Source organism: Pleurodeles waltl, chromosome 6, assembly GCF_031143425.1.
Source record: "Pleurodeles waltl isolate 20211129_DDA chromosome 6, aPleWal1.hap1.20221129, whole genome shotgun sequence".
In the NCBI taxonomy this organism is placed as follows: Eukaryota; Metazoa; Chordata; class Amphibia; order Caudata; family Salamandridae; genus Pleurodeles; species Pleurodeles waltl.
In genome coordinates, this window is record NC_090445.1 from 18,730,829 (window position 1) to 18,756,854 (window position 26,026).

General features: G+C 47.8%; 1 protein-coding gene across 2 annotated transcripts in view; it reads left to right on the forward strand.

Annotated features, from left to right (window-relative positions):
* The window catches only part of HMCN2 (hemicentin 2), an 816,728-nt gene that overhangs the window by 571,285 nt on the left and 219,417 nt on the right, over window positions 1–26,026 (forward strand). For both annotated transcript variants that reach the window (XM_069237054.1, XM_069237056.1), the window contains 8 exons: window positions 749–899; window positions 1,329–1,550; window positions 3,519–3,632; window positions 15,329–15,516; window positions 20,413–20,509; window positions 20,805–20,966; window positions 22,321–22,434; window positions 23,863–24,047. In XM_069237054.1, coding sequence (XP_069093155.1) covers window positions 749–899; window positions 1,329–1,550; window positions 3,519–3,632; window positions 15,329–15,516; window positions 20,413–20,509; window positions 20,805–20,966; window positions 22,321–22,434; window positions 23,863–24,047 — 1,233 coding nt within the window. The remainder of the gene's footprint in view (window positions 1–748; window positions 900–1,328; window positions 1,551–3,518; window positions 3,633–15,328; window positions 15,517–20,412; window positions 20,510–20,804; window positions 20,967–22,320; window positions 22,435–23,862; window positions 24,048–26,026) is intronic.

The following is a 26,026-nucleotide window of genomic DNA, read 5'->3' on the forward strand; positions in this document are numbered from 1 at the left end:
TGCTAGTGCCTCCCTCTCTTTCTTGTAATGCCTTCTCTTGGGTTGTCCTCTCTGCTCATCCTCTCTTAGGTATTGTTCTTTTCGGCTTTCCCTCAGCGCTCTTCTGCTCTTTCTTATGTGGTCTACTCTGGCATTGCCCTCCCTCCTGATGGTCTCTTTCGTATTGTTCTTTTTTGGCCTTCTGTGTCTTGTTTATCCTGACTTGTGTTGAGTTGTATTCTCTGGCACTGTCCTGTCTTGCCAAAATCTCATGAGGATTGTTCTTTTTTGGCTTTTCCGTGCTCCTTTTTATGTGTCCTGTTTGGTCCACCCTGGCACTGCCCTCTCCCCTGATCCTCTCTTTAATTTTGTTCCTTTTTGTTTTTTTGTCACTGTTTTTTTCTGATCTTTATGACTTTCTCTTTTCTGGAGTTGTCATGTCTTGTCAAACTCTCTTGTCAATTGGTGTTTCTAGCTTTCCCTCGTTGCTATTGCCTTCTACTTCTTCTGCTGTCTGTTTTGGCATTACCCTCTCAGGTCATACTGTCTTGAGTACTGTTTTTTTATCTTGCCCCTGCTGTCTCCTAAGTCATTGTCCCCTATATCATTTCCCGCTGTTCTTGCCTAGTGTGACATTGCCCTCTCTGTGGGTACTCTTTCTAGCCTTGCCCTCCTGGCTCTGTGCTCTATGGCAAGCCCGCTTCTCTAATATGCTCTCTGAAAGCCTTTCGCAAACATTTCAAAATGTGACTTTGTGTGTTCTCTTCAGCTTCTAGAGAGTAAAGGCCACTTGCAGATTCTGAACGATGGACACGTCCTGCGGATGCAGCCCACCAGGGTCTCTGACTCCGGACACTACACCTGTGTTGCTGCCAACATGGCCGGACAGGACGAGAGGGACTTTGACGTCAGCATTCAAGGTCTGTCGGTGTTTCAGTCTATGGGTTTCACTGCCTGATGAATGAATGATGGTGTTCCTTATGGACAGTGTAGCTCTACCATACAGTGCCCCAACAGAGGAGAGTTGGCTACACTGGCAACGAAAGCACAAAAATCAACACAAATTCTTATAAAAATATTGAGCTTCTTTTTAGAAGGGATTAATTAATCAATTAGGCCATGTGAGCAGCCCCAGGAGCAGCTACTGCTGGCACTTGTAGAGTCAGTAGGGTTGACCACTGCAGTAATGGATGTAAAAAGGCCCTTGGGAAGAGCTGGAGGAATGCTGGAGTTCATGAGAGTTGAGTAAAACATACTCAGTGGAGGATGTCTCACCACTGAACACATTATCCACCCCTGCCCTACCAGCTTGCGTGGGCTGTCACTGATACCTGCGATTTCTCTTTCAGTCCCCCCTGTCTTCCAGAGACCCGGGAGCACCAATGCGGCCTTCGAGCTGGTGTACTGGAATAATGGTGATGAGGAGGACGTGACTGAGCACCGGGAGGTCATTCTGGGGGATCCTGTGTCTATGCAGTGTGACACAAACGCCATCCCTCCCCCAACGCTCAGCTGGTACAAGGACGGACGACCGTTGCTTGCTTCTGATTCTGGGGTGCTTTTATTACTAGGTAAGTGTCTCACCCTGTGTCCTGTATAATGCCTGGTGACATTCTGCAGTCTGTGTTCACTAAGAGGCAGGATTCTTCAACCCCTACATCCGACTGTAGATACGCTGCAGGGGGGACTTCATGTGGGACCTGTCATTGAACCTTTTGGCCAGCAGATGCAACAGCTTTTTTTTCTCTGAAGTCTTCCTTCTAGAGTTGTGCTTGCTGGACAATAGATTGCTAATATCTGATGTCCAGTTGTGTGTTTCTTAAAGGTTGGATGGGTATTCAGCTGGTAACGGCGGAAGTGCTACAGAAATAGAGGTTGGGCTAAGGACTGTGGTCATCATGCAATGGTTTCCAAAGCAGGAAAGCGATGAGTGGTGGAATGGACTCTGTGGAAGAGGTCTAGTGTCAGACCACGTACCCCGTACCCCACATGGCAGACAGCAGCTACTGGGCCCCAACCATGGCCCATCACAAAAAATAAAACAAATCACACAAAAAGAGGGTCTACCCCGGGACATAGTCCAATTCGTGGGGGCTCTTGAGTCCCTATTTGACCTATGATCTGGATGGTACCAAGATACTAGAGAAAACTCATTTAGGTTTGTATACAATTTTGAAAACATTGTGAGGAATGACCTCACACACTCCCCAGATGTCACGTTTTATCAATGATCATCCTTGCTCGCCAAAGAATCCTCAAATAGTGGAAGGCTTCTTGTGTTCACAGGAAGAACTTACGGATGGAGGGTGGGGAATGCAATCCACATAATGCAGAACCCTAATAGGAACTACGTTTAATCTTTCGAGTAAGCAGTAAGACGGTTAAAAACCGGGGATGCAAGAAGTGATTATTATTCTCGCATCTAAGAAGTGAACATGTTTCAGTCTGTGGCATCATCCGGGATCTGTGGCTTTCACTAGGACCAAGGATTCCTATTTTCCTATGCTTGTAGCACAAACACAATCACGACACAGCAGGCGTACACACAATACCAAATCTTCTCCTCCTGCAGGACACAAGGACGCTTCTTCACCATATATTGTGTATAACAAGTAGTGGTAAATAAACAGACAGAAATAAGCAATCTAAAATAATAGGATGAAAGACATAAATGACAAACAGCAGCTATTGGAACGTGAAGAAAATGCTCCTTGTTGCATGCCAATGCCATCTTTATTTGAAAAACTATACGGCACGCATATTTGTTATACACTGCAATCCACAGCAAACTAGTGAGAAAGGTGAGTAGTGATAGCCAGGAATGCATGCATATGTCACATATCGCAATACATACCCTAAACTTACACCATCACTTAGGGTAGGGGTGGGTCTGAGGTCGGTAGGTCACAGGAAGATATCTTTTCTGAAGATCTGACATTTGGTGTTGTCTGTATCCAGCTTGAGGCAGTTGGACTTCATCCGGGTGGCTACTTCGCTCATGCAAGAGTTAAAGTTGTTCTGTGTGCTGGTTGTTTTGTCCGAGATGGGCAGTATCAGTTGTGTGTCATCAGTGTTGGTAAGAATGTTGATGTGTGTTCGGATGACATGAGCAAGAGCACTCATGTAGATGCTGAAGAGGGTTGAGCCGAGCGTAGATTCTTGCGAGACTCTGCAAATGTGTTTCCTGCCTGAGCAGCATGGCAACATGTGGACTGCTTGGGTTGCTCCGGTAAGAAAGGTGTCTTATGGAGTCATCCGAACAGGGTGGGATGAGAAACTGTGTCGAAAGCTGCAGAGAGGTTGAGTCGAATGAGGGCTATTGTTTGTTCTCTGTCGAGAATCATCTAGATGTCATCTCTTGCTGTGATGGTGGATGTGGTGGCGATCTTATAGTGAGTATATCGAGCAGCCTGTCCTTCAGAACCCCCCCTTTTGTAGTTATTGTTGTGCAGCCATGATCACTGGTATATCTGACAGGTTGTCTCTCCCCCACTCGTTTCACCCCTCAAACACAGTCTAACAACCCGCTCACTTTTCAGATGGTCGCTTGCTGCAGATCCCGATGGCCAGAGCCGAGGATTCTGGGAAGTACACGTGTGAGGCGACCAATGAAGCGGGAGAGGACAGCTTACACTATGAGCTGGTGGTGCTGAGTAAGTTCTGCCTTTTTCTCTTTGCTGAGGGATAATATTAACATACAGAGACGGACACAAGCAACATGTCTTCTGCTAGAAGCATAGGAGAGATGTGCAGGGGAATTCATGGTGCACGCATTGTTAAGGCTCTCTACTCTCCTATGTACCTTGTGTCCCGCTCACTTGTTGGTGTGTCACTTTCAATATGTCATTTCATAACTTTAAACACTTTAAACATTATGCATACTTTTAGGAAATGTTAGGCTGCTACACGAAATACAATAGAACCTTGCGTGTTACTGACATGTTAGTCCATAACTTTGAACATGTTTGTACTTTAATTTAAAGATATTCATTATAATATGAGGAATTAAAATGCTATGGCTACCTAGCATGTTACCACCGTACTAAACTAGGTGACGTGCAAGGGGCAGGAAAACATTTGATACAACAATATGCTAAGAAGACGAAATGGTAGCGAGCGAGGGCCGGACTTGGTTAATAATATCATGAAGAGTTCTTTTGAGTTCCTTGGAGCTGTGGCCTCTGGTTTTGTGATCTAACGTTCTTCAAAGCCACGAGTGTCAGGTTTTTGGCATGAAGTGCAGATACATGTTCAGAATTTTCTCTTTTATGTGTCAGCCCTCGGTGACTGTTGGAATTGTGCCCCTTCTGTTTTTTTATCCCAAATGTTTTGCTTTTTTTGCTGAACATGAATTTTTGCCGGCTATGGAACTCTGTGCACTTTACGCCCTGCTAACCTGTGGTAAAGTTTGTGAGCTCCTCCTTTGAACATGGTACAATTTGTATACTCCTGATTGGCGTATTTAACTTTCCTGTAAGTTCCTACTTTATGGTACCCACAGAGTATCCAGAGTCTGTAAGTTAAATGCCACTGCGCCCCCATTGTGCCAACCTCTACAGTCACAATATAAGCATGACTGTGCAGGTTTTAACTACAAATTCAACCTGTCAAAGTAACCCCTTTTGACAGGTCCAAACCTTCCTTTTAAACATATGTGTCACCCTAAGTAGTCCTTATTGCCCATAAGGCAGAGTGCGTGGTATTTAAAAGTAGGACATGTAGAGGTTTAATGTTAAACGTCTGTAAGGAAATGCCTCCTTGGCATGGTTGCCCCCTGACTTTTTGCCTTTGCTGATGCTATGTTTACAATTGAAAGTGTGCTGAGGCCTGCTAACCAGGCCCCAGCACCAGTGTTCTTTCCCTAACCTGTACTTTTGTATCCACAATTGGCAGACCCTGGCATCCAGATAAGTCCCTTGTAACTGGTACTTCTAGTACCAAGGGCCCTGATGCCAAGGAAGGTCTCTAAGGGATGCAGCATGTCTTATGCCACCCTGGAGACCTCTCACTCAGCACAGACACACCGCTTGCCAGCTTGTGTGTGCTAGTGAGGACAAAACGAGTAAGTCGACATGGCACTCCCCTCAGGGTGCCATGCCAGCCTCTCACTGCCTATGCAGTATAGGTAAGACACCCCTCTAGCAGGCCTTACAGCCCTAAGGCAGGGTGCACTATACCATAGGTGAGGGTACCAGTGCATGAGCATGGTACCCCTACAGTGTCTAAACAAAACCTTAGACATTGTAAGTGCAGGGTAGCCATAAGAGTATATGGTCTGGGAGTCTGTCAAACACGAACTCCACAGCACCATAATGGCTACACTGAAAACTGGGAAGTTTGGTATCAAACTTCTCAGCACAATAAATGCACACTGATGCCAGTGTACATTTTATTGTAAAATACACCACAGAGGGCACCTTAGAGGTGCCCCCTGAAACTTAACCGACTATCTGTGTAGGCTGACTAGTTCTAGCAGCCTGCCACAAACCGAGACATGTTGCTGGCCCCATGGGGAGAGTGCCTTTGTCACTCTGAGGCCAGTAACAAAGCCTGCACTGGGTGGAGATGCTAACACCTCTCCCAGGCAGGAATTGTCACACCTGGCGGTGAGCCTCAAAGGCTCACCTCCTTTGTGCCAACCCAGCAGGACACTCCAGCTAGTGGAGTTGCCCGCCCCCTCCGGCCAGGCCCCACTTTTGGCGGCAAGGCCGGAGAAAATAATGAGAATAACAAGGAGGAGTCACTGGCCAGTCAGGACAGCCCCTAAGGTGTCCTGAGCTGAGGTGACTCTAACTTTTAGAAATCCTCCATCTTGCAGATGGAGGATTCCCCCAATAGGGTTAGGATTGTGACCCCCTCCCCTTGGGAGGAGGCACAAAGAGGGTGTACCCACCCTCAGGGCTAGTAGCCATTGGCTACTAACCCCCCAGACCTAAACACGCCCTTAAATTTAGTATTTAAGGGCTACCCTGAACCCTAGAAAATTAGATTCCTGCAACTACAAGAAGAAGGACTGCCTAGCTGAAAACCCCTGCAGCGGAAGACCAGAAGACGACAACTGCCTTGGCTCCAGAAACTCACCGGCCTGTCTCCTGCCTTCCAAAGATCCTGCTCCAGCGACGCCTTCCAAAGGGACCAGCGACCTCGACATCCTCTGAGGACTGCCCCTGCTTCGAAAAGACAAGAAACTCCCGAGGACAGCGGACCTGCTCCAAGAAAAGCTGCAACTTTGTTTCCAGCAGCTTTAAAGAACCCTGCAAGCTCCCCGCAAGAAGCGTGAGACTTGCAACACTGCACCCGGCGACCCCGACTCGGCTGGTGGCGATCCAACACCTCAGGAGGGACCCCAGGACTACTCTGATACTGTGAGTACCAAAACCTGTCCCCCCTGAGCCCCCACAGCGCCGCCTGCAGAGGGAATCCCGAGGCTTCCCCTGACCGCGGCTCTTTGAATCTAAAGTCCCGACGCCTGGGAGAGACCCTGCACCCGCAGCCCCCAGGACCTGAAGGACCGGACTTTCACTGGAGAAGCGACCCCCAGGAGTCCCTCTCCCTTGCCCAAGTGGAGGTTTCCCCGAGGAACCCCCCCCTTGCCTGCCTGCAGCGCTGAAGAGATCCCGAGATCTCTCATAGACTAACATTGCGAACCCGACGCTTGTTTCTACACTGCACCCGGCCGCCCCCGCGCCGCTGAGGGTGAAATTTCTGTGTGGACTTGTGTCCCCCCCGGTGCCCTACAAAACCCCCCTGGTCTGCCCTCCGAAGACGCGGGTACTTACCTGCAAGCAGACCGGAACCGGGGCACCCCCTTCTCTCCATTCTAGCCTATGTGTTTTGGGCACCACTTTGAACTCTGCACCTGACCGGCCCTGAGCTGCTGGTGTGGTGACTTTGGGGTTGCTCTGAACCCCCAACGGTGGGCTACCTTGGACCAAGAACTGAACCCTGTAAGTGTCTTACTTACCTGGTAAAACTAACAAATACTTACCTCCCCTAGGAACTGTGAAAATTGCACTAAGTGTCCACTTTTAAAACAGCTATTTGTGAATAACTTGAAAAGTATACATGCAATTTTGATGATTTGAAGTTCCTAAAGTACTTACCTGCAATACCTTTCGAATGAGCTATTACATGTAGAATTTGAACCTGTGGTTCTTAAAATAAACTAAGAAAAGATATTTTTCTATATAAAAACCTATTGGCTGGATTTGTCTCTGAGTGTGTGTACCTCATTTATTGTCTATGTGTATGTACAACAAATGCTTAACACTACTCCTTGGATAAGCCTACTGCTCGACCACACTACCACAAAATAGAGCATTAGTATTATCTATTTTTACCACTATTTTACCTCTAAGGGGAACCCTTGGACTCTGTGCATGCTATTCCTTACTTTGAAATAGCACATACAGAGCCAACTTCCTACATTGGTGGCAGCGGTGGGATACAAGACTTTGCATTTGCTGGACTACTCGGCCAATACCTGATCACACGACAAATTCCAAAATTGTCATTAGAAATTGATTTTTGCAATTTGAAAAGTTTTCTAAATTCTTAAAAGACCTGCTAGGGCCTTGTGTTAGATCCTGTTTAGCATTTCTTTTAGAGTTTAAAAGTCTGTTAAAAGTTTGAATTAGATTCTAGAATCAGTTTTAGTTTCTTAAAAAGTATTCCAACTTTTAGAAGCATAATGTCTAGCACAGATGTGAATGTGGTGGAACTCGACACCACACCTTACCTCCATCTACAGATGAGAGAGCTAAGGTCACTCTGTAAACTAAAGAAAATAACAATGGGCCCCAAACCTACCAAAATACAGCTCCAGGAGCTTTTGGCAGAGTTTGAAAAGGCCAACCCCTCTGAGGGTGGCAACTCAGAGGAAGAGGATAGTGACTTGGAGGACAATTCCCCCCTACCAGTCCTATCTAGGGAGAACAGGGTCCCTCAAACCCTGACTCCAAAAATAATAGTCAGAGATGCTGGTTCCCTCACAGGAGAGACCAACACCTCTGAAATCACTGAGGATAACCCCAGTGAAGAGGACATCCAGTTAGCCAGGATGGCCAAAAGATTGGCTTTGGAAAGACAGATCCTAGCCATAGAGAGGGAAAGACAAGAGATGGGCCTAGGACCCATCAATGGTGGCAGCAACTTAAATAGGGTCAGAGATTCTCCTGACATGTTGAAAATCCCTAAAGGGATTGTAACTAAATATGAAGATGGTGATGACATCACCAAATGGTTCACAGCTTTTGAGAGGGCTTGTGTAACCAGAAAAGTGAACAGATCTCACTGGGGTGCTCTCCTTTGGGAAATGTTCACAGGAAAGTGTAGGGATAGACTCCTCACACTCTCTGGACAAGATGCAGAATCTTATGACCTCATGAAGGGTACCCTGATTGAGGGCTTTGGATTCTCCACTGAGGAGTACAGGATTAGGTTCAGGGGGGCTCAAAAATCCTCGAGCCAGACCTGGGTTGACTTTGTTGACTACTCAGTGAAAACACTAGATGGTTGGATTCAAGGCAGTGGTGTAAGTAATTATGATGGGCTGTACAATTTATTTGTGAAAGAACACCTGTTAAGTAATTGTTTCAATGATAAACTGCATCAGCATCTGGTAGACCTAGGACCAATTTCTCCCCAAGAATTGGGAAAGAAGGCGGACCATTGGGTCAAGACAAGGGTGTCCAAGACTTCAACAGGGGGTGACCAAAAGAAAGGGGTCACAAAGACTCCCCAGCAGAAGGGTGATGAGACAACCAAAACTAAAAATAGTAAAGAGTCTTCTACAGGCCCCCAAAAACCTGCACAGGAGGGTGGGCCCAGAGCCTCTTCACAAAACAATGGGTACAAGGGTAAAAACTTTGATCCCAAAAAGGCCTGGTGTCATAGCTGTAAACAGCATGGACACCAAACTGGAGACAAGGCCTGTCCCAAGAAAGGTTCCACTCCAAACTCCCATCCAGGTAACACTGGTATGGCTAGTCTCCAAGTGGGATCAACAGTGTGCCCAGAGCAAATCAGGGTCCACACTGAAGCTACTCTAGTTTCTGAGGGTGGGGTGGATTTAGCCACACTAGCTGTCTGGCCGCCTAACATGCAAAAATACAGACAGCAACTCTTAATTAATGGGACTAGAATAGAGGGCCTGAGGGATACAGGTGCCAGTGTCACCATGGTGACAGAGAAACTGGTTTCCCCTGGCCAATACCTGACTGGAAAAACTTACACAGTCACCAACGCTGACAATCAGAGAAAAGTACATCCCATGGCAATGGTTACTTTAGAATGGGGAGGGGTCAATGGCCTGAAACAGGTGGTGGTCTCCTCAAATATCCCAGTGGACTGTCTGCTTGGAAATGACCTGGAGTCCTCAGCATGGGCTGAGGTAGAGCTAAAAACCCATGCAGCAATGCTGGGTATCCCTGAACTGGTGTGTGTGAAAACGAGAGCACAATGCAAGGCACAGGGTGAAAAAGTAGAGCTGGAGTCTGGAAAAATGGCCCAGCCTACCAAGAGAACAGGAAAGTCAGTTGGGAAACCAACTGCAACACAGCAAAAGAAAGGGAACCTCTCTTCTCAGGAAGAAGTTCTGCCCTCTGAGGGAACTGAGCCTTTGGAGCTTGAACCTTATCAGGTTGAGCTCTTAGGCCCAGGGGGACCCTCAAGGGAAGAGCTGTGTAAGGGACAAGAAACCTGTCCCTCTCTTGAAGGCCTTAGGCAGCAAGCTGCTGAAGAGTCCAAAGGCAAGAAAAATGGAACACATAGGGTCTATTGGGAAGATGGGCTCCTGTACACTGAGGCCAGAGACCCCAAACCTGGTGCCACTAGGAGAGTGGTAGTGCCTCAGCTGTTCAGAGAGTTCATCCTAACATTGGCCCATGACATTCCCCTTGCTGGACATTTGGGACAAACCAAGACGTGGGAGAGGTTAGTCAACCACTTCTACTGGCCCAATATGTCCAACATGGTTAAGGAGTTTTGCCTCTCCTGCCCCACCTGTCAAGCCAGTGGTAAGACAGGTGGGCATCCAAAGGCCCCCCTCATTCCACTTCCAGTGGTGGGGGTGCCCTTTGAAAGAGTGGGTGTGGACATAGTTGGTCCACTGGAACCTCCCACAGCCTCAGGAAATATGTATATCCTGGTAGTAGTGGATCATGCTACCAGGTATCCTGAAGCTATTCCCCTTAGGTCGACTACTGCCCCTGCAGTAGCCAAGGCCCTCATTGGTATCTTTACCAGGGTGGGTTTCCCTAAGGAGGTGGTGTCTGACAGAGGTACCAACTTCATGTCAGCATACCTAAAGCACATGTGGAATGAGTGTGGAGTGACTTATAAATTCACTACACCTTACCATCCACAAACTAATGGCTTAGTTGAGAGATTCAACAAGACATTAAAAGGCATCGTCCTTATGGTGAAAATGCCCTCAAAGCTATTCTCACTGTAGCTGATTGGCTGTTCCATAGGAAAATACTCGGATTCAATTTTAAGTTCTAATCCTTTATCTCAGGAATGGGAGTAGCTAAAAAAGTAATTAAACATTATTTCAAACAGTTGTCAGAAATCCGTTTCAATGATGAAGTCTGATATGTTCTAATATTATAGAACGGCAGCTTTTAAAAGGTTACCTCTGCTCTGCCCGAAGCCCCTGGAAGCTAAATCATTTAATTCGGCTCAAATGAGGTGTGAACTTGCTCCCAGGAGCAAAACAATAGGCTGACTTGAATAGGCAGACATGAGCCCTCTGAACCTGACAGAAGACACAAAAAGGGGCTAAAAGAATGCTTTTTGATAAAATGTCAAGCCCTGCTTGAATCTCACATCCTGCTTGACAGGCCTGCTGGCTTTTTTGATGTGACACTTTGGGTAGACTCCAAAGAGGCCTCCGTTGTCACAAGCAAATGTTACTTGACACTTGGGTAGGGCCCTTCTTTTCTTCTCGCTGCCTGTCAGGCCCCAGTCGCCATGGGGCTCTCTTTGACATTACAGTGTCCCAGCCTGTTTAACCGGTCTGCTGGGTTTATATATAACATGTTCTAGAAGGGGGCATATCAAGGGATGAAAACAGAATGCCAAAACACTTTGGCCCTCATTATGACTTCGGTGGTCTATTCCGTAGACTGTCGAAGTCACCGCCACAAAATGACCGCCAGTGTTGGCGGTCTGTAGACCGTCATATTATGACTGCTGGCTGCTCTCTGCCACTATTTTGCGGGGAAGCCGCCAGCAGCCATACTGGCGGTCGGCGGTCTAGTGGAGCTTGCTCTGCCTCCACCGCCGCGCCACCACAACACCGCCCGCTGTATTACAACATTGTAAACAGCGTGCCGGTGTTGTGTTGGTGGGGCGCTGGCGGCGGAGCAAGCGCCATGGACCCCGTTCCCTCCCGGACGACCACCACGACCACCAGGTAAGGTGATCGTTCGACGGGGGGGTGTTGAGTGTTGTGTGCATGAATGGGGGTGTGTGTGTGTGTGTGACTGGAAGGGGGAGGGGTGGGTGTTGTGTGTGTTTGTGTGCGTGTGCAGGTGTCTGTGTGCTTGTGTGAATGCCTGTATGCGGGGGTGGAGATGTGTCATGGCCGTGTGTGCATGTCTGTGTGAATGAGTGAGCGTGGTTGTGTGCGTGTATGTATATAAGTGTGGTGCGTGCGTGGATCAGGGGATGGGGGTGTCAGTACGGGGGAGGGGGATCAGTACAGGGACCGGGGGAGTGGAGGGCTGTTTGGAGGGGTGGGAGTTTCTGATGTGGTCAGGCGGTGGGGGGGCTTCCCACATGGAGAGGGGAGGTTGGGGAGTCCTGCTGTGGTGACAGTAATTAGTATTCCTGTGCCACTATCCTTACCGCCAGGGATTTTGTGGCGGGGCTGCCGCCACGGAATACCTGGCAGTAAGGATACTCCTTATGCTGCGGGCGGTGTTAGGTGGACCGCTGGGTTGAAGGTGGTCAACCTTCGGCCAGGTGGTCCCACCCCCCTGGCGGTACAGGTGTTGAACTGGCTGCAATGCAGCCAGTTCACTACCGCAATCATTATTTGGCGGCTCTGCACCACCACGCTTTCGGAGGTCTGACCTCAACCACAGGCGTGGCTGGGCAGGACCGGGAAGGTCATAATGAACACCTTTGTTTGTATCTACTGTCTGGTTGCTGAAAACACACCTTTGTTTTACCAGACCTCCGTCTCTGATTTTGTTAGTTGGTACAGGGACTGCCTAAAACTGGTTTCTACTGTTCGTTGTGGGAGGACACGAGGAATACACTAGTCCACCCCTCACAAACACTACCAGCATTCAGAGCCCACGTTTAGGCTGTCTTAAAGATGTCCAAGGTGGGTAGGGTTACCCAGGAACCCTACCCCATTTGCTAGGGCATCCCCATAGGCCATTTCCACGTACTAATTTGTGCCAAGCATAAATGTGGCACCTCCTGGCAGCTTCATGTGAACCTGTGAAGGATCAGAAGGGGATCATATCTGCTGTCTGACACCTGAGAAGAGTGTAGAAGACTGGTCCTGCTCTCCCTTATGTACCCAGGACAAAGAAGTGGACTCCAATGGGCATAAGGCTGACCTCCTGTTGAAGCTACAGGGCCTGAACAAGCTACAAGAGGCCTTTCCTGCAACTGCTCAGGTTGCCAGAGGCAACTGGATCTGGACTGGCCCCAGGTGCGGCCTCTGTCTGACACCCTGTGAGTCTCTAAGTGCCTGATGTCCTGGGGATATAGAAATGTACCCCTGTAGTGAATTGGGACTTAAAGGACTAAAATCGGAAGGTAAAACCTTTGAGCAGGATGAACCTGGCTAGTGTATCCAACCCGTGCTCCATCACAGTCTGTTCTACGTGACCACTGACTATTATTGGCACGTTGGCCCAGATTTATACTTTTTGACGCAAAACTGTTCAAACGCGGTTTTACATCAAAAAGTATTGCTCCAGCCTGTGCCATTCCAGGACTCCAGCTGGGCGCCAAATGCATGGAATGGCGCAATCCGGCTCAAAGGGTGGCCTAATGTCATGGAAAATTATGTTAGCTGGGTGGGGCTGGCGGTATGGGAGAAGGGGGTTTTGCACCAAAAAATGACGTCAGGTTGGTTAGAGTAAAAAAAGATGACTCTAACCGGCCTAGCGTCATTTCTTGACGAAAAACCATCCATACCACACGACTCCTGTCTTAGAAAAGACAAGAGTCATGCCCACCACCCCAATAGCCAGCACAGGGGACCAGTGTCCCCCGAGCATGGCCATTGCACCCAGTGCCATGTATGGGGGCCCATTTCGGGGCCCCCAATGGCACTTAATTTTTTTTTTAAATAGTTACCTTTACTTACCTATATTTACCTGGTGTCCCTCTGGTGTGGGTGGGGGTGTTCCTGGGGCTTAGGGAGGGCACCTGTGGGCTCGTTCCATGGTGTTCCACCATGTAAATGGGCCCACAGGTCCCCTAACGCCTGTCCTGACCCAGGCATTAAATATTGGCGCAAAGCAGGCTTTGCGCTATTATTTAGGCCTGCCTCCCTCCCGTGCACCATTTTTGGACGGGAGGATAAATAAGGTGCTGGGGCCTTAGAGTCATTTTTTGGATGGCAAAGCCTACCTTGCATCTCATTGATGCAAGGTGGGTTCACGCATCCAAAAAATGACTTCAACTCCAATATTTTGGCGCTAGACATGTCTAGCGCCAAAATATAACTTGAAGTTAAGTTTGTGCTGCATTAGCGTAAAAAAAACAGAGTATAAATCTGGGCCTTTGTACCTCTGGATGCTATTTCCATTAAAAAAAATAGTAATTCATATCTCCGGCTCTTCTTAATGTTTTTTTTTCCATTTTGTTTTTATTTTATTTATTAAATTGCACTCGATATTTCTAATTCATTTTGGGATTTTTATTCTTTTATTAGCATTTTGACTTTAGTACTGTTTTGTACTACATTAATTCTTTACACATTGCCTCTAGGTTACCCACTGTACCACAGCTGCCAAGGGTTTGTGCTCATGTCTATTTGGTGACTGTAGTGGTTCAACCTGAAAAGGACTCTGATGGTTACTTGAGGTGGGTACTTACCCTCTCAACTAATAACCACATTTATTACAGTGAGGAACAATTGAATGAGACAGTGTACTAGACTGAGAAGGGAACGGGTACAGCATGCTCCACAGTGGGGTTTAACCATGAGATGTTAGAGTGGAGGAAGTCAGTTTATAAATGTTACAATCTAGGACTTCTAGCCCATTTGGGGGCAGCCGCACACTGGACGACAGCCTTCATTGGAGATATAGAAGTACTAGCGCACAGAAGCAATAGCTTCCAGCTCTGTGATATCACCCACATAGTTACAGAGTAGCAACAGCCCCCCTAATTTTCTTACATAGTTCAACTTTGTGACTGCAAGCAAAACTTCTATTTCTAAGGAGAATGTGGCCCTGGACGCTGAGGGGCGGACCTTTGATCTCTCGCATATTGTAAAGGTTGGGGTGCAGAAGAGAGCCATGAAGGCACCCCCTGATCCTGATATCCTCATCCTTCCCCTCCTGTCAATGGCCAATGCCCTGTTGTAACTTCCATCAGACAGACTGTCCATCTGTGCCTCACCAGGACCAGAGGTGGACTGTCCATCTCAGAGCAAGCAAAACTGGAAGTGTAAAAGAGGAAAGAACCTTTTTCTCTCCATGGTGGTTATTTTCAATAAAAAAGATTTCTCATGGTGGCTGCAGGATTGTCTGCCATGGGCCGGGGAATCATCTCACTGAGCAAAGGGCACCAGATAGGAAGAGTGAGTCTAAGCTCATGTAGATTTTGAGTTGTCGGTCAATTCTTGGTGGCTCTGTTACAAAAGAGCACATTTATTCCAGGGGAGATTCATATATGATTTACATATTTTGTTATTATGTTTATACTGCTTGTATTGCACACATAGCTTCCTGGGGGCAGAAGTCATTGAGATGCTATGTGATAACAGTTTGTTCTTTTTCCAAAAGATTCTGCTTGACAAACTGGCTTGTATCAAAGAACGTAAACATGCTCTGTGAGTTGGATTGCGGAATAAAGGTGGGACTTAGAAGCTTTTGTAACAACACAAAAGCAACTGCACAAATGACCTTTCACCTCTGGTGTCACAAATTCTGGGCATCAGGGATTTTGACATTCAGACCAGTTTGTTTGGCTTTTTTCAGTGGTAGAAAGACCTTGTTCAACTTCCAGTCTTCAACCCTCATCCTCAAAGGTTACAGTCCATTGACTTCTTGTCCCTGGAGCTATAGGGGTATCTGAGCGAAGTCATAATGTTCCTATGGGGGTCTTTGACCAGTAATGACCGCACTTTGTTTCTTCTCTTTTTTCTTTGCAGCCCCTCCATCGTTTCAGAGCGACGTGCACGAGGTGATAGAGGAGGTCGGACTGATTGCCAATGGCACTGCTCTCCTGAAGTGTGAGGCTACTGGGACACCAACTCCTGAGATCTCTTGGCTCCGGAACAGTGTGCCCATCGTCAGCACAGAAAGATACCATCTCCTGGAGGAGGGCCGACACCTTCAGGTACGTCTGTGTCCTCTATTATAAATCTATCCTTACCTGGACGCTTTGGGGAGAGGGGTTGGCACTTGCACTCATATGGCTGTGCACCCCCTTTCCAAGGATGCCAAGCCCTCAGTACATGTCTCTAAGGTAATAGTGTGTCCTGTCTGAACTTCAGTTTAATAATATTGTAAATGGGCACCTAATGTATAATGGTAGCCTGAGGGTATCTATCTCACACTTGTCCGCCTCTAACACACTTCTAGGCACTGTTCGACAAGATAAGAACACCTCTCTGGTCACTAATGCACAACATCAAAGAGCTTCCCCAGTACAACATGCTGCCAGCCGGGCGTTCCCCCACTGGTGTAGCTTGCTACCCCTCACAGCAGGGTGAGACGGACTATATAAATGCTGTACACCCTTGTTTGGCCTTGCACGCCTTTGTGCATCCTTGTTTCTTCACACACTCTTGTAAATCTTTATATTCCAGTGTCTGTCCTCCTATCGCTTTGGAAGCTCTGGGTCAGTGTCATTTTAAGAATTTTGGGGGCCCCAGGCAAGACATATGTGGGGGCGCCGGTATGGAACAAATTAGAATTTTATTACCCGTTTCCTTCAACACCCTCTGCATGCTCCGAAAGATCTACAAATGGATCCTGTAGGGAAATGCCTCCCCTGGCATGGTTACCCCCTAACATTTTGCCTTTTGTTGATGCCAGTTATGATTGAAAGTGTGCTGGGATCCTGCTAACCAGGCCCCAGCACCAGTGTTCTTTCCTTAAACTGTGCCTTTGTTTCCACAAATGGCACATCCCTGGCACACAGATAAGTCCCTTGTAACTGGTACCCCTGGTACCAAAGGTCCTGTGGCCAGGGAAGGTCTCTAAGGGCTGCAGCATGTATTATGCCACCCTGGGGACCCCTCACTCAGCACATGCACACTGCCTCACAGCTTGTGTGTGCTGGTGGGGAGAAAATGACTAAGTCGACATGGCACTCCCCTCAGGGTGCCATGCCCTCAACCCACTGCCTGTGGCATAGGTAAGTCACCCCTCTAGCAGGCCTTTCAGCCCTAAGGCAGGGTGCACTATACCACAGGTGAAGGCATAGTTGCAAGAGCACTATGCCCCTATAGTGTCTAAGACAAACCTTAGACATTGTAAGTGAAGGGTAGCCATAAAGAGTATATGGTCTGGGAGTCTGTCAAGTATGAACTCCGCAGTTCCATACTGGCTACACTGAAATCTGTGAAGTTTGGTATCAAACTTCTCAGCACAATAAATGTACACTGATGCCAGTGTGGAATTTATTGAAAAATGCACACAGAGGGCATCTTAGAGATGCTCCCTGTATACCAGTCCAATTCCTAGTGTTAGGCTGACCAGTTCCTGCCAGCCTGCCACAACCAGACGAGTTTCTGGCCACATCGGGTGAGTGCCTTTGTCACTCTGTGGCCAGGAACAAAGCATGCACTGGGTGGAGGTGCTTCTCACCTCCCCCTGCAGGAACTGTAGCACCTGGTGGTGAGTATCAAAGGTTCATGCCTGTTGTTACAGCGCCCCAGGGCATCCCAGCTAGTGGAGATGCCCGCCCTTCCAGACACAGCCCCCACTTTTGGCGGCAAGTCCAGAGGAGATAATGAGAATAACAAGGAGGAGTCACCCACCAGTCAGGACAGCCCCTAAGATGTCCTGAGCTGAGGTGACCCCTGCCTTAAGAAATCCTCCATCTTGGTTTTGGAGGATCCCCCCTATAGGAATGGGGATGTGCCCCCCTCCCCTCAGGGAGGACTCACAAAGAGGGTGTAGCCACCCTCCAGGACAGTAGCCATTGGCTCCCAGACCTAAACACAACCCTGAATTGAATATTTAGGGGCGACCCTGAACCCAGGAAATCAGATTCCTGTAACCTACAACAAGAAGAAGGACTGCTGACCTGAAAGCCCCGCAGAGACGACGGAGATGACAACTGACCTGGCCCCAGCCCTACCAGCCTGTCTCCAGACTCAAAGAACCTGCACAGCTACGCATCCAGCGTGACCGCCAACCTCTGAGGACTCAGAGGACTGACCTGCACCTAAAGGACCAGGAACCTCCAGAGGACAGCGGCTCTGTCCAGAAACAGCAACAAAATTGCAACAAAGAAGCAACTTTAAAGAGACTCTCACTTCCCGCCAGAAGCGTGAGTCTTCACACTCTGCACCCGACCCCCCCGGCTCGAGTTCAGGGCAACAAACACTGCAGAGAGGACTCCCAGGTGACTCCAACGACGTGGACACCCTGAGTCGACTCCCCTGCACCCCCACAGCGAGGCCTGCAGAGAGGATCCAGAGGCTCCCCCTGACCGCGACTGCCTGGTAACAAAGGAACCTGACGCCTGGACCAAGCATTGCACCCGCTGCCCCCAGGACCGAGAGGAACCACCTACCAGTGCAGGAGTGACCAGCAGGCGGCCCTCATCCTAGCCCAGTCGATGGCTGGCCCGAGAAGCCCCCCTGTGCCCTGCCTGCATCTCCAGAGTGACCCTCGGGTCCCTCCATTGATTTCTATATCAAACCCGACGCTTACTTTGCACACTGCACCTGGCCACCCCTGTGCCACTGAGGGTGTGTTGTGTGTGCTTGTGTGTGTCGCCCCCAGTGCTCTACAAAACCCCCCTGGTCTGCTCTCCGAGGACGCAGGTACTTTCCTGCTAACAGACTGGGACCCCGAGTACCCCTGTTGTCAATAGGCACCTATGTGTTTTGGACCCTCCTTTGACCTCTGCACCTGACCGGCCCTGTGTTGCTGGTACTGTGGCTTTGGGGTTGCCTTGAAACCCCAACGGTGGGCTGCCTATGCCCAGGAGACTGACTAAGTGCTTTACTTACCTCCAAAAACTAACCAATACTTACCTCCCCTAGGAACTGTTGATTTTTGCACTGTGTCCACTTTTAAAATAGCTATTTGCCATTTTACCCAAAACTGTGTGTACCACTGTTTTTAAACAAAGTTCTATACTTACCTGTGTGAAGTACCTTGCATTTTATGTACTTACCTCAAATTTGATTCTTGTCATTCTTAAAATAAATTAAGAAAATATATTTTTCTATATAAAAACCCATTGACCTGGAGTTAAGTTTTTGAGTGTGTGTTCCTCATTTATTTCATGTGTATGTACAACAAATACTTAACACTACCCTCTGATAAGCCTACTGCTCAACCACACTACTACAAATAGAGCATTAGAATTATCTAATTTTGCCACTACCTTACCTCTAAGGGGAACCCTTGGACTCTGTGCACACTATCTCTCACTTTGAGATAGTATATACAGAGCAAACACCCTACAGATCCCCACCAAACCCAGAAGAACAGTCACCCCAGCCCTCGTAAGCAGCAAACTGGACTACAGCAATGCCCTCTACGCAGGAACCACGGCCAAAGTCCAGAAGAGGCTGCAACGCAACCAGAACGTCTCTGCACGCCTCATCCTGGACATCCCCCGCCACTGCCACATCACTGACCACCTGACAAACCTGCACTGGCTCCCAGTCAACAAGAGAATCACCTTCAAACTCCTCACCCACACTCACAAAGCACTGCACAACACCGGACCAGAATACCTCAACAAACGACTCTCCTTCTACACCCCAACCCGGCATCTCCACCGCCCTCGCAACCGTCCGACGCGTCCGCAGAACTACAACCAGTGGTAGATCATTCTCACACCTCACCACCAAAACGTGGAACACTCTTCCCACCCACCTGCGCCAGACCAAAGACCTCCTTACCTTCAGGAAACTTCTCAAGACCTGGCTGTTCGAGCAGCAGCAGCACCTCCCCTCCTCCCATCCTCCCTCCTCAGCACCTTGAGACCCTCACGGGTGAGTAGTGTGCTTTACAAGTTCCTGATTGATTGATTGATAATCCGAGCCTGCATGATGCCAAACAATACTAAATTATATGTTAAACCCTAGTAGAGGCACACAAAACTGTTGAAATATGTCTTGCTCAGAACTCCAAAAATCCTTCAAATGGCACTGAAGAGAGATACTTAGGTGCTGATTATGAGTTGCCAAACTCCCGACGGGGAGGTCGTAGCGGGGCTGACGACCTCTCCGCCGGCCCAATAACAACTTTCCCACTGGGCTGACTGGTGGAAGCCAAGGTTCCCGCCGGTAAGCCCAGTGGGAAATGTGCAGGAGCATTGCCACCTGCTCATAATAGACAGTGCGCATTTTGAGGGTGCTGGGCAGGGGGGCCCCTGCACTTGATGTCCGCCAGCCTTTTTGTGGTGGTCAGACCTCCATGAAAAGGCTGGTGGAGAACAAGATTGTAAGCCCTGACTAATTACAACCAGGGCTGCCGTCAGCCCGGCGGGATCACTGATCCTGGCAGGGATGGCAGTAGGTTGGCGAGTCTGCCCGTCAACCTCGTAATGTGGCGGTCCGACCGCCACAGCCGCGGTGGTCTGACCACCACCACAAGGCTGGTGGTCTTTGGGCCGCCATCACAAGGCTGGTGGTCTTTGGACCGCCATCACAAGGCTGGTGGTCTTCGGACCGGCATCACAAGGCTGGTGGTCTTCGGACCGGCATCACAAGGCTGGTGGTCTTCGGACCGGCATCACAAGGCTGGTGGTCTTTGGATGTCCAGCCTTGTAATAAGGCCCAGAGTTAGAGGTAAGGGTAGCCAGAGAGAGGGTTAGATAGAGAAATAGGATAAACAGAGGTCAAATAAAGAGAAAATTCACTTTCCCGGAGGAGGAGCGGGCACCTTGAAAGGTGAGGGCCCTGGGCAGTTTCCTGCTTTGCCTATGCCTTAAGGCATGTTTGATCTGGATCCCATGTCTGGTTACTTTCACTTGGAGCTGGTTCGCTGATGAGTCCTGATCTGCCTCCAGCAGCTGAACTCTGTTCCTTCTACCTCATAGATCCTTGGCATTGAGCTGACGGACGCTGACACTTACGCATGTGTGGCAGAGAACGCAGCAGGGTCTGTAGAGAAGCTGTTTATGGTTACCGTGTCGGGTGAGTCTCCAGGAGCCTGAGTCACGTCCCCTCATCTTTAATACTTTTTAACATAAAATGGATTTAAATAATGCAGAAATATAATTTTGGGGCATGACAACAAACTTTTTAAATATTACCTGAACATTTGTTTTTTCTGATTGCTAATGTGTGGGGTATTCATATTGGATTGGGCCTCTCAACACCTATTGTATATGCTCTTTTTTTTCTCTTGTTGTTTCTGTTACTATTTATGTTTTCTGAACACTAAGAAAATATTTGGAACCAAAACAAATATTTCATTATGGGGTTGCAGTTCCTCCAGAGATTGCAGGTGTGAATCCGGAGAATGTCACTGGCATCCTGGGAATCACTGTTAACCTGATGTGTGATGTGCAGTCGCACCCGGAGCCGGACGTCACGTGGTACAAGGATGGGCAGGTGCTGCTGTCCAGTGAGGAGGTGCTTATCCTACCCGGTGTGTATGAGTTCCGTCGAATGCGTAATACGCAGGCACAGCTTACAGAATGGCAAAGAGCCCTGACGACATACTCATCCACACTGAAGCACCCTCTCAGTCATTCATCCGTACAACTACTCACCAAACATATATGAACTAAATATAGGAGGCGCCCACAATGCAAGTACTTTGATTTTCTGATACAATTTTATTATTATGAGCACATTTGTTGCACATAAATCACAACACAATGATACAATGTTATATTCATCTCATTTTAACACCAACAAAGTATTTAAATCGATTCCAAATATAGTTATATCAGTACAGGCACAATACATAGATGGATGTTTACAAACAGCCAACACTTCTTTCGCGACCATTGTCACTTTTTCAAGGCTGAAAAGAAGACAAACAGAGAGATTAACATTAACATATATTTGACCAATGATACTGACTTAACATAATTGCAGAAGTCCTAATAAGATTCCTCGCCATAATGTAAGCGATGATCTTTAAAGTTTTTATTGCGATGGTGTTGTTTACCTTGCTAATCTTTTTTTACAAGATCCACATCGCATGAGAATTCGAGATTGTGGGTTTAGTAGAAGGTCTTTTAATTGGATCTTCGTAAGACATATAGGGCCTGATTACGACATCGGCGGAGGGGATTATTCCGTCCCAAATGTGACGGATATCCCGCCCGCTGAATTATGAGTCCATTATATCCTATGGAACTCGTAATACGGAGGGCGGGATGTGCATCACATTTGAGACTGAGTAATCACCTCCGCCGAAGTCGTAATCAGGCCCATATTGTTGTCTCTACATAGAGAGCACAATGAACTGAGGGTATAAGCTAGACAATTTCAGGCACTGTCAGTGCGCTACCGGGAGCCAGACAATAAATCTAGTCATTCATTAGTTGGCCATGCACATCCACCACCCACTCTTGCAAGAATCCCCTCTCACTCATCTGTCCTTTACAAGTAGAACTTGAGGAAAGCGTGCAGACTTCCTGACAGCACTTCCACTTGTGCATTGTGGATGGTGAATAAGGATGGTGGGGAGTGAAGTGAGATGTGTCTGGCCAGTGGCGGGGTGGTGGGTTCAGTAAAGTTAGTGGGCCATGGCGATGGGCTCTGGCTTCGCTCATGCTACACTGAAGAGAGGGTTAAGTGAGGCCAGAGACATGTCTGCTCCTGATAGCATCTAGGATAGGTACATCTGCTCACATCTGAGAGGGACCAGCACTGACGACAGACAGTCCCCGTCTAGCCTAGGTAGAGATGGTCAGTGCTTCTGATGGAAGTCAAAGGCAGCTACACAAGCTGGGATCTGGAGGGAACGCTAATGCTTTTGGTTGTTCCAGGTGGCCAAATCCTGCAGATACCAGAGCTGAGACTCTCTAACGAAGGGACCTACAAGTGTGAGGCGAGCAACGCAGCAGGGACCGCTGTGAAGCTGGTCCACCTGCAGGTGTTGGGTAAGTGGTGTGTTTGAGCACATGCACAATGCCGAGTTGCGGAGGCTCGTTTGCGTATTGGTAACAAGTCTAATATGTTACATATCTATCCTCTCTGAAGTTCCCAAAGAAATCTCCTTCACTGCTAGACAATGGGCCATTAATGCATCCACAGCTATCACATCCTCAATTTTACATTTATGTATCTATTTAATCTGCAGCCTTATTCAGCATGAACCATGCCCTACAGCGTGTTCAGTGCTCCACAGGCAAATTTACTCACAATCGAGTTATGACCAACAAGCTGAAGTGGCCGGTAATGTGCGGGAAATACAGTTTAATAGACACGGGAAAGAACAAGTGTCCATTGTGAGACCTGATATGTAGAACGGCTGGGACCAGAGAAGAGGTTTATGCCTTTGTGTTAGCTCGTGTGCATGCCACAAAGTGCCCACTGGCGGAACTGCAGAAAGCGCCGCAGCTTACGCAGGTTATTCATGAACATTGTCTTCAGGTCACAGGCTACAAACTGATTTGTAATGTGTTCTTGTTGGTCTTTTCTAACTATGGTGAGAGCAATTACAGAGCACGTGTAGGTTAGTTTCTGAGATACTTAAAGAATAACACAAAAGATAAGGGAGCAAATTTATGAAAAGTGACGCATCATCTTATGATGCGTCACTTTTTTTGCTCCCCATTGCGTCCCCGCAACGCCATGTGTGTGCCGTATTTATAATACGCTGTACATTGGCGCACGATAGGCAACTAGCATCATAAATGTTGACACTAGTTTGGCGCTTTGCAGGATTAGCTCCAAAAATATTGATGCTAACCCTGCAAAGTGACAGGAGGTCCATTGAAAACAACGGGAGCCTTGTGTTAACGCCTGCCTTAGGCAGGCATTCAAAATTATGCTAGAAATGGGGCAGTGGAATCTCAAGACGTCACATCAAAAAAATTACGCTAATGTGGCAAAAGGTGGCACTAGGACCTTCCTAAATCTGGCCCATAGTGTCCTGATTTTTAATTTGTGCTTTGCTGATATCTCCTAATTAGGTTAACATTATTTACAGTGCACGTGTAAGAGACAGGATATAGTATGCAAAATAATATTCTTTTCATTTAACCATTGCTTTCCAAAAGACAAAATACTCTTCAATTCTTTGACATCTCAACATCCCAAGACTCCCTCCTGTATTGTTTTTTTATTTGCAAAACCCAACAGGAAAAAAGCACCTCTGTTTCAGGCAGGTGATGCACTTCAATGTTCTGAACATCTGAAGGAAAGCAATGTTTGAAAACACCACCTCTTTCAGAATATGTTTTTCAGTTAAGAGTGTGGTCAATCCTAAAGTGCTGGGTAAAGTCCTCCTTGTTTTCTGGATCCGCGCATGGCATGTTAGATTCATGAGTCTGGTCACTGACGGCTGCCTGTCTTGTTCCCTCAAGTTCCGCCGCACATCGCACACCCACCTGGAGAACGACAGGATGTGCTGGTCATTCGTCTTGGACAATCCGTCATCTTGCAATGCGAGTCCAATGCCGTGCCGGAGCCTTTGATAACCTGGTACAAGGATGGGCACCAGTTACCCACTTCTACAACGCAGCAAAGGCTAGAGATTGCAAATGCCCAGGTAAGAGTTATCCATGTATTTATTCATGCATGACCTCTATGTAGCACCAACTATTCCTATCTGGATCACCAACATCAATTTATCTAGAAAACTGCAGTTTACCTTAAAACATTTTAGACTAGGTAAAGAAACGCATCAGACAACAACATAACCTCATCCATTTCCAGAACTTCCTTAATAGAGCAGCCAACAGCAATGACTGTAAGCATGTTAGACGTGTGTGCTTTGATTGTATACATGTATGTGATATTTGGAGATGTCGAACCTGGACACAGGCAGTGGAGCGCTGTACAGGGTTGAAAGGAAAGATACATGAACAGCCGCCAACAAGCATTGGCCTTCTCTTGCTCCCTCCCTCCCCGACTAACCAGCACCTGTTGTGTACAGTTTCTTCACCGACAGGGTCTAACCATGGACCTCTGGGAGCTCTCCCACGTCACCCAGGGACATCGCCTCAAATTCTGCGCCACACTTCCCTGCATGCTAGACGTTCAGCACAACATGAGCAGCGACCACAAGCTCTTGCTAGGGGCGGTGCAAGCGCTCCTTGTAGGAAGTTGGCTCTGTATGTGCTATTTCAAAGTAAGGAATAGCATGCACAGAGTCCAAGGGTTCCCCTTAGAGGTAAAATAGTGGTAAAAATAGATAATACTAATGCTCTATTTTGTGGTAGTGTGGTCGAGCAGTAGGCTTATCCAAGGAGTAGTGTTAAGCATTTGTTGTACATACACATAGACAATAAATGAGGTACACACACTCAGAGACAAATCCAGCCAATAGGTTTTGTTATAGAAAAATATCTTTTCTTAGTTTATTTTAAGAACCACAGGTTCAAATTTAACATGTAATATCTTGTTTGAAAGGTATTGCAGGTAAGTACATTAGGAACTTTGAATAATTTCAATTGCATGTATACTTTTCAAGTTATTGACAAATAGCTATTTCAAAAGTGGACACAGTGCAATTTTCACAGTTCCTGGGGGAGGTAAGTTTTTGTTAGTTTTACCAGGTAAGTAAGACACTTACAGGGTTCAGTTCTTGGTCCAAGGTAGCCCACCGTTGGGGGTTCAGAGCAACCCCAAAGTCACCACACCAGCAGCTCAGGGCCGGTCAGGTGCAGAGTTCAAAGTGGTGCCCAAAACGCATAGGCTAGAATGGAGAGAAGGGGGTGCCCCGGTTCCGGTCTGCTTGCAGGTAAGTACCCGCGTCTTCGGAGGGCAGACCAGGGGGGTTTTGTAGGCACCGGGGGGGACACAAGCCCACACAGAAATTTCACCCTCAGCGGCGCGGGGGCGGCCGGGTGCAGTGTTAGAACAAGCGTCGGGTTCGCAATGTAAGTCAATGAGAGATCAAGGGATCTCTTCAGCGCTGCAGGCAGGCAAGGGGGGGCTTCCTCGGGGAAACCTCCACTTGGGCAAGGGAGAGGGACTCCTGGGGGTCACTTCTGCAGTGAAAGTCCGGTCCTTCAGGTCCTGGGGGCTGCGGGTGCAGGGTCTTTTCCAGGCGTCGGGACTTAGGTTTCAGAGAGTCGCGGTCAGGGGAAGCCTCGGGATTCCCTCTGCAGGCGGCGCTGTGGGGGCTCAGGGGGGACAGGTGTAGGAAGTTGGCTCTTTAGGTGCTATTTCAAAGTAAGGAATAGCATGCACAGAGTCCAAGGGTTCCCCTTAGAGGTAAAATAGTGGTAAAAATAGATAATACTAATGCTCTATTTTGTGGTAGTGTGGTCGAGCAGTAGGCTTATCCAAGGAGTAGTGTTAAGCATTTGTTGTACATACACATAGACAATAAATGAGGTACACACACTCAGAGACAAATCCAGCCAATAGGTTTTTATATAGAAAAATATCTTTTCTTAGTTTATTTTAAGAACCACAGGTTCAAATTCTACATGTAATATCTCATTCGAAAGGTATTGCAGGTAAGTACTTTAGGAACTTCAAATCATCAAAATTGCATGTATACTTTTCAAGTTATTCACA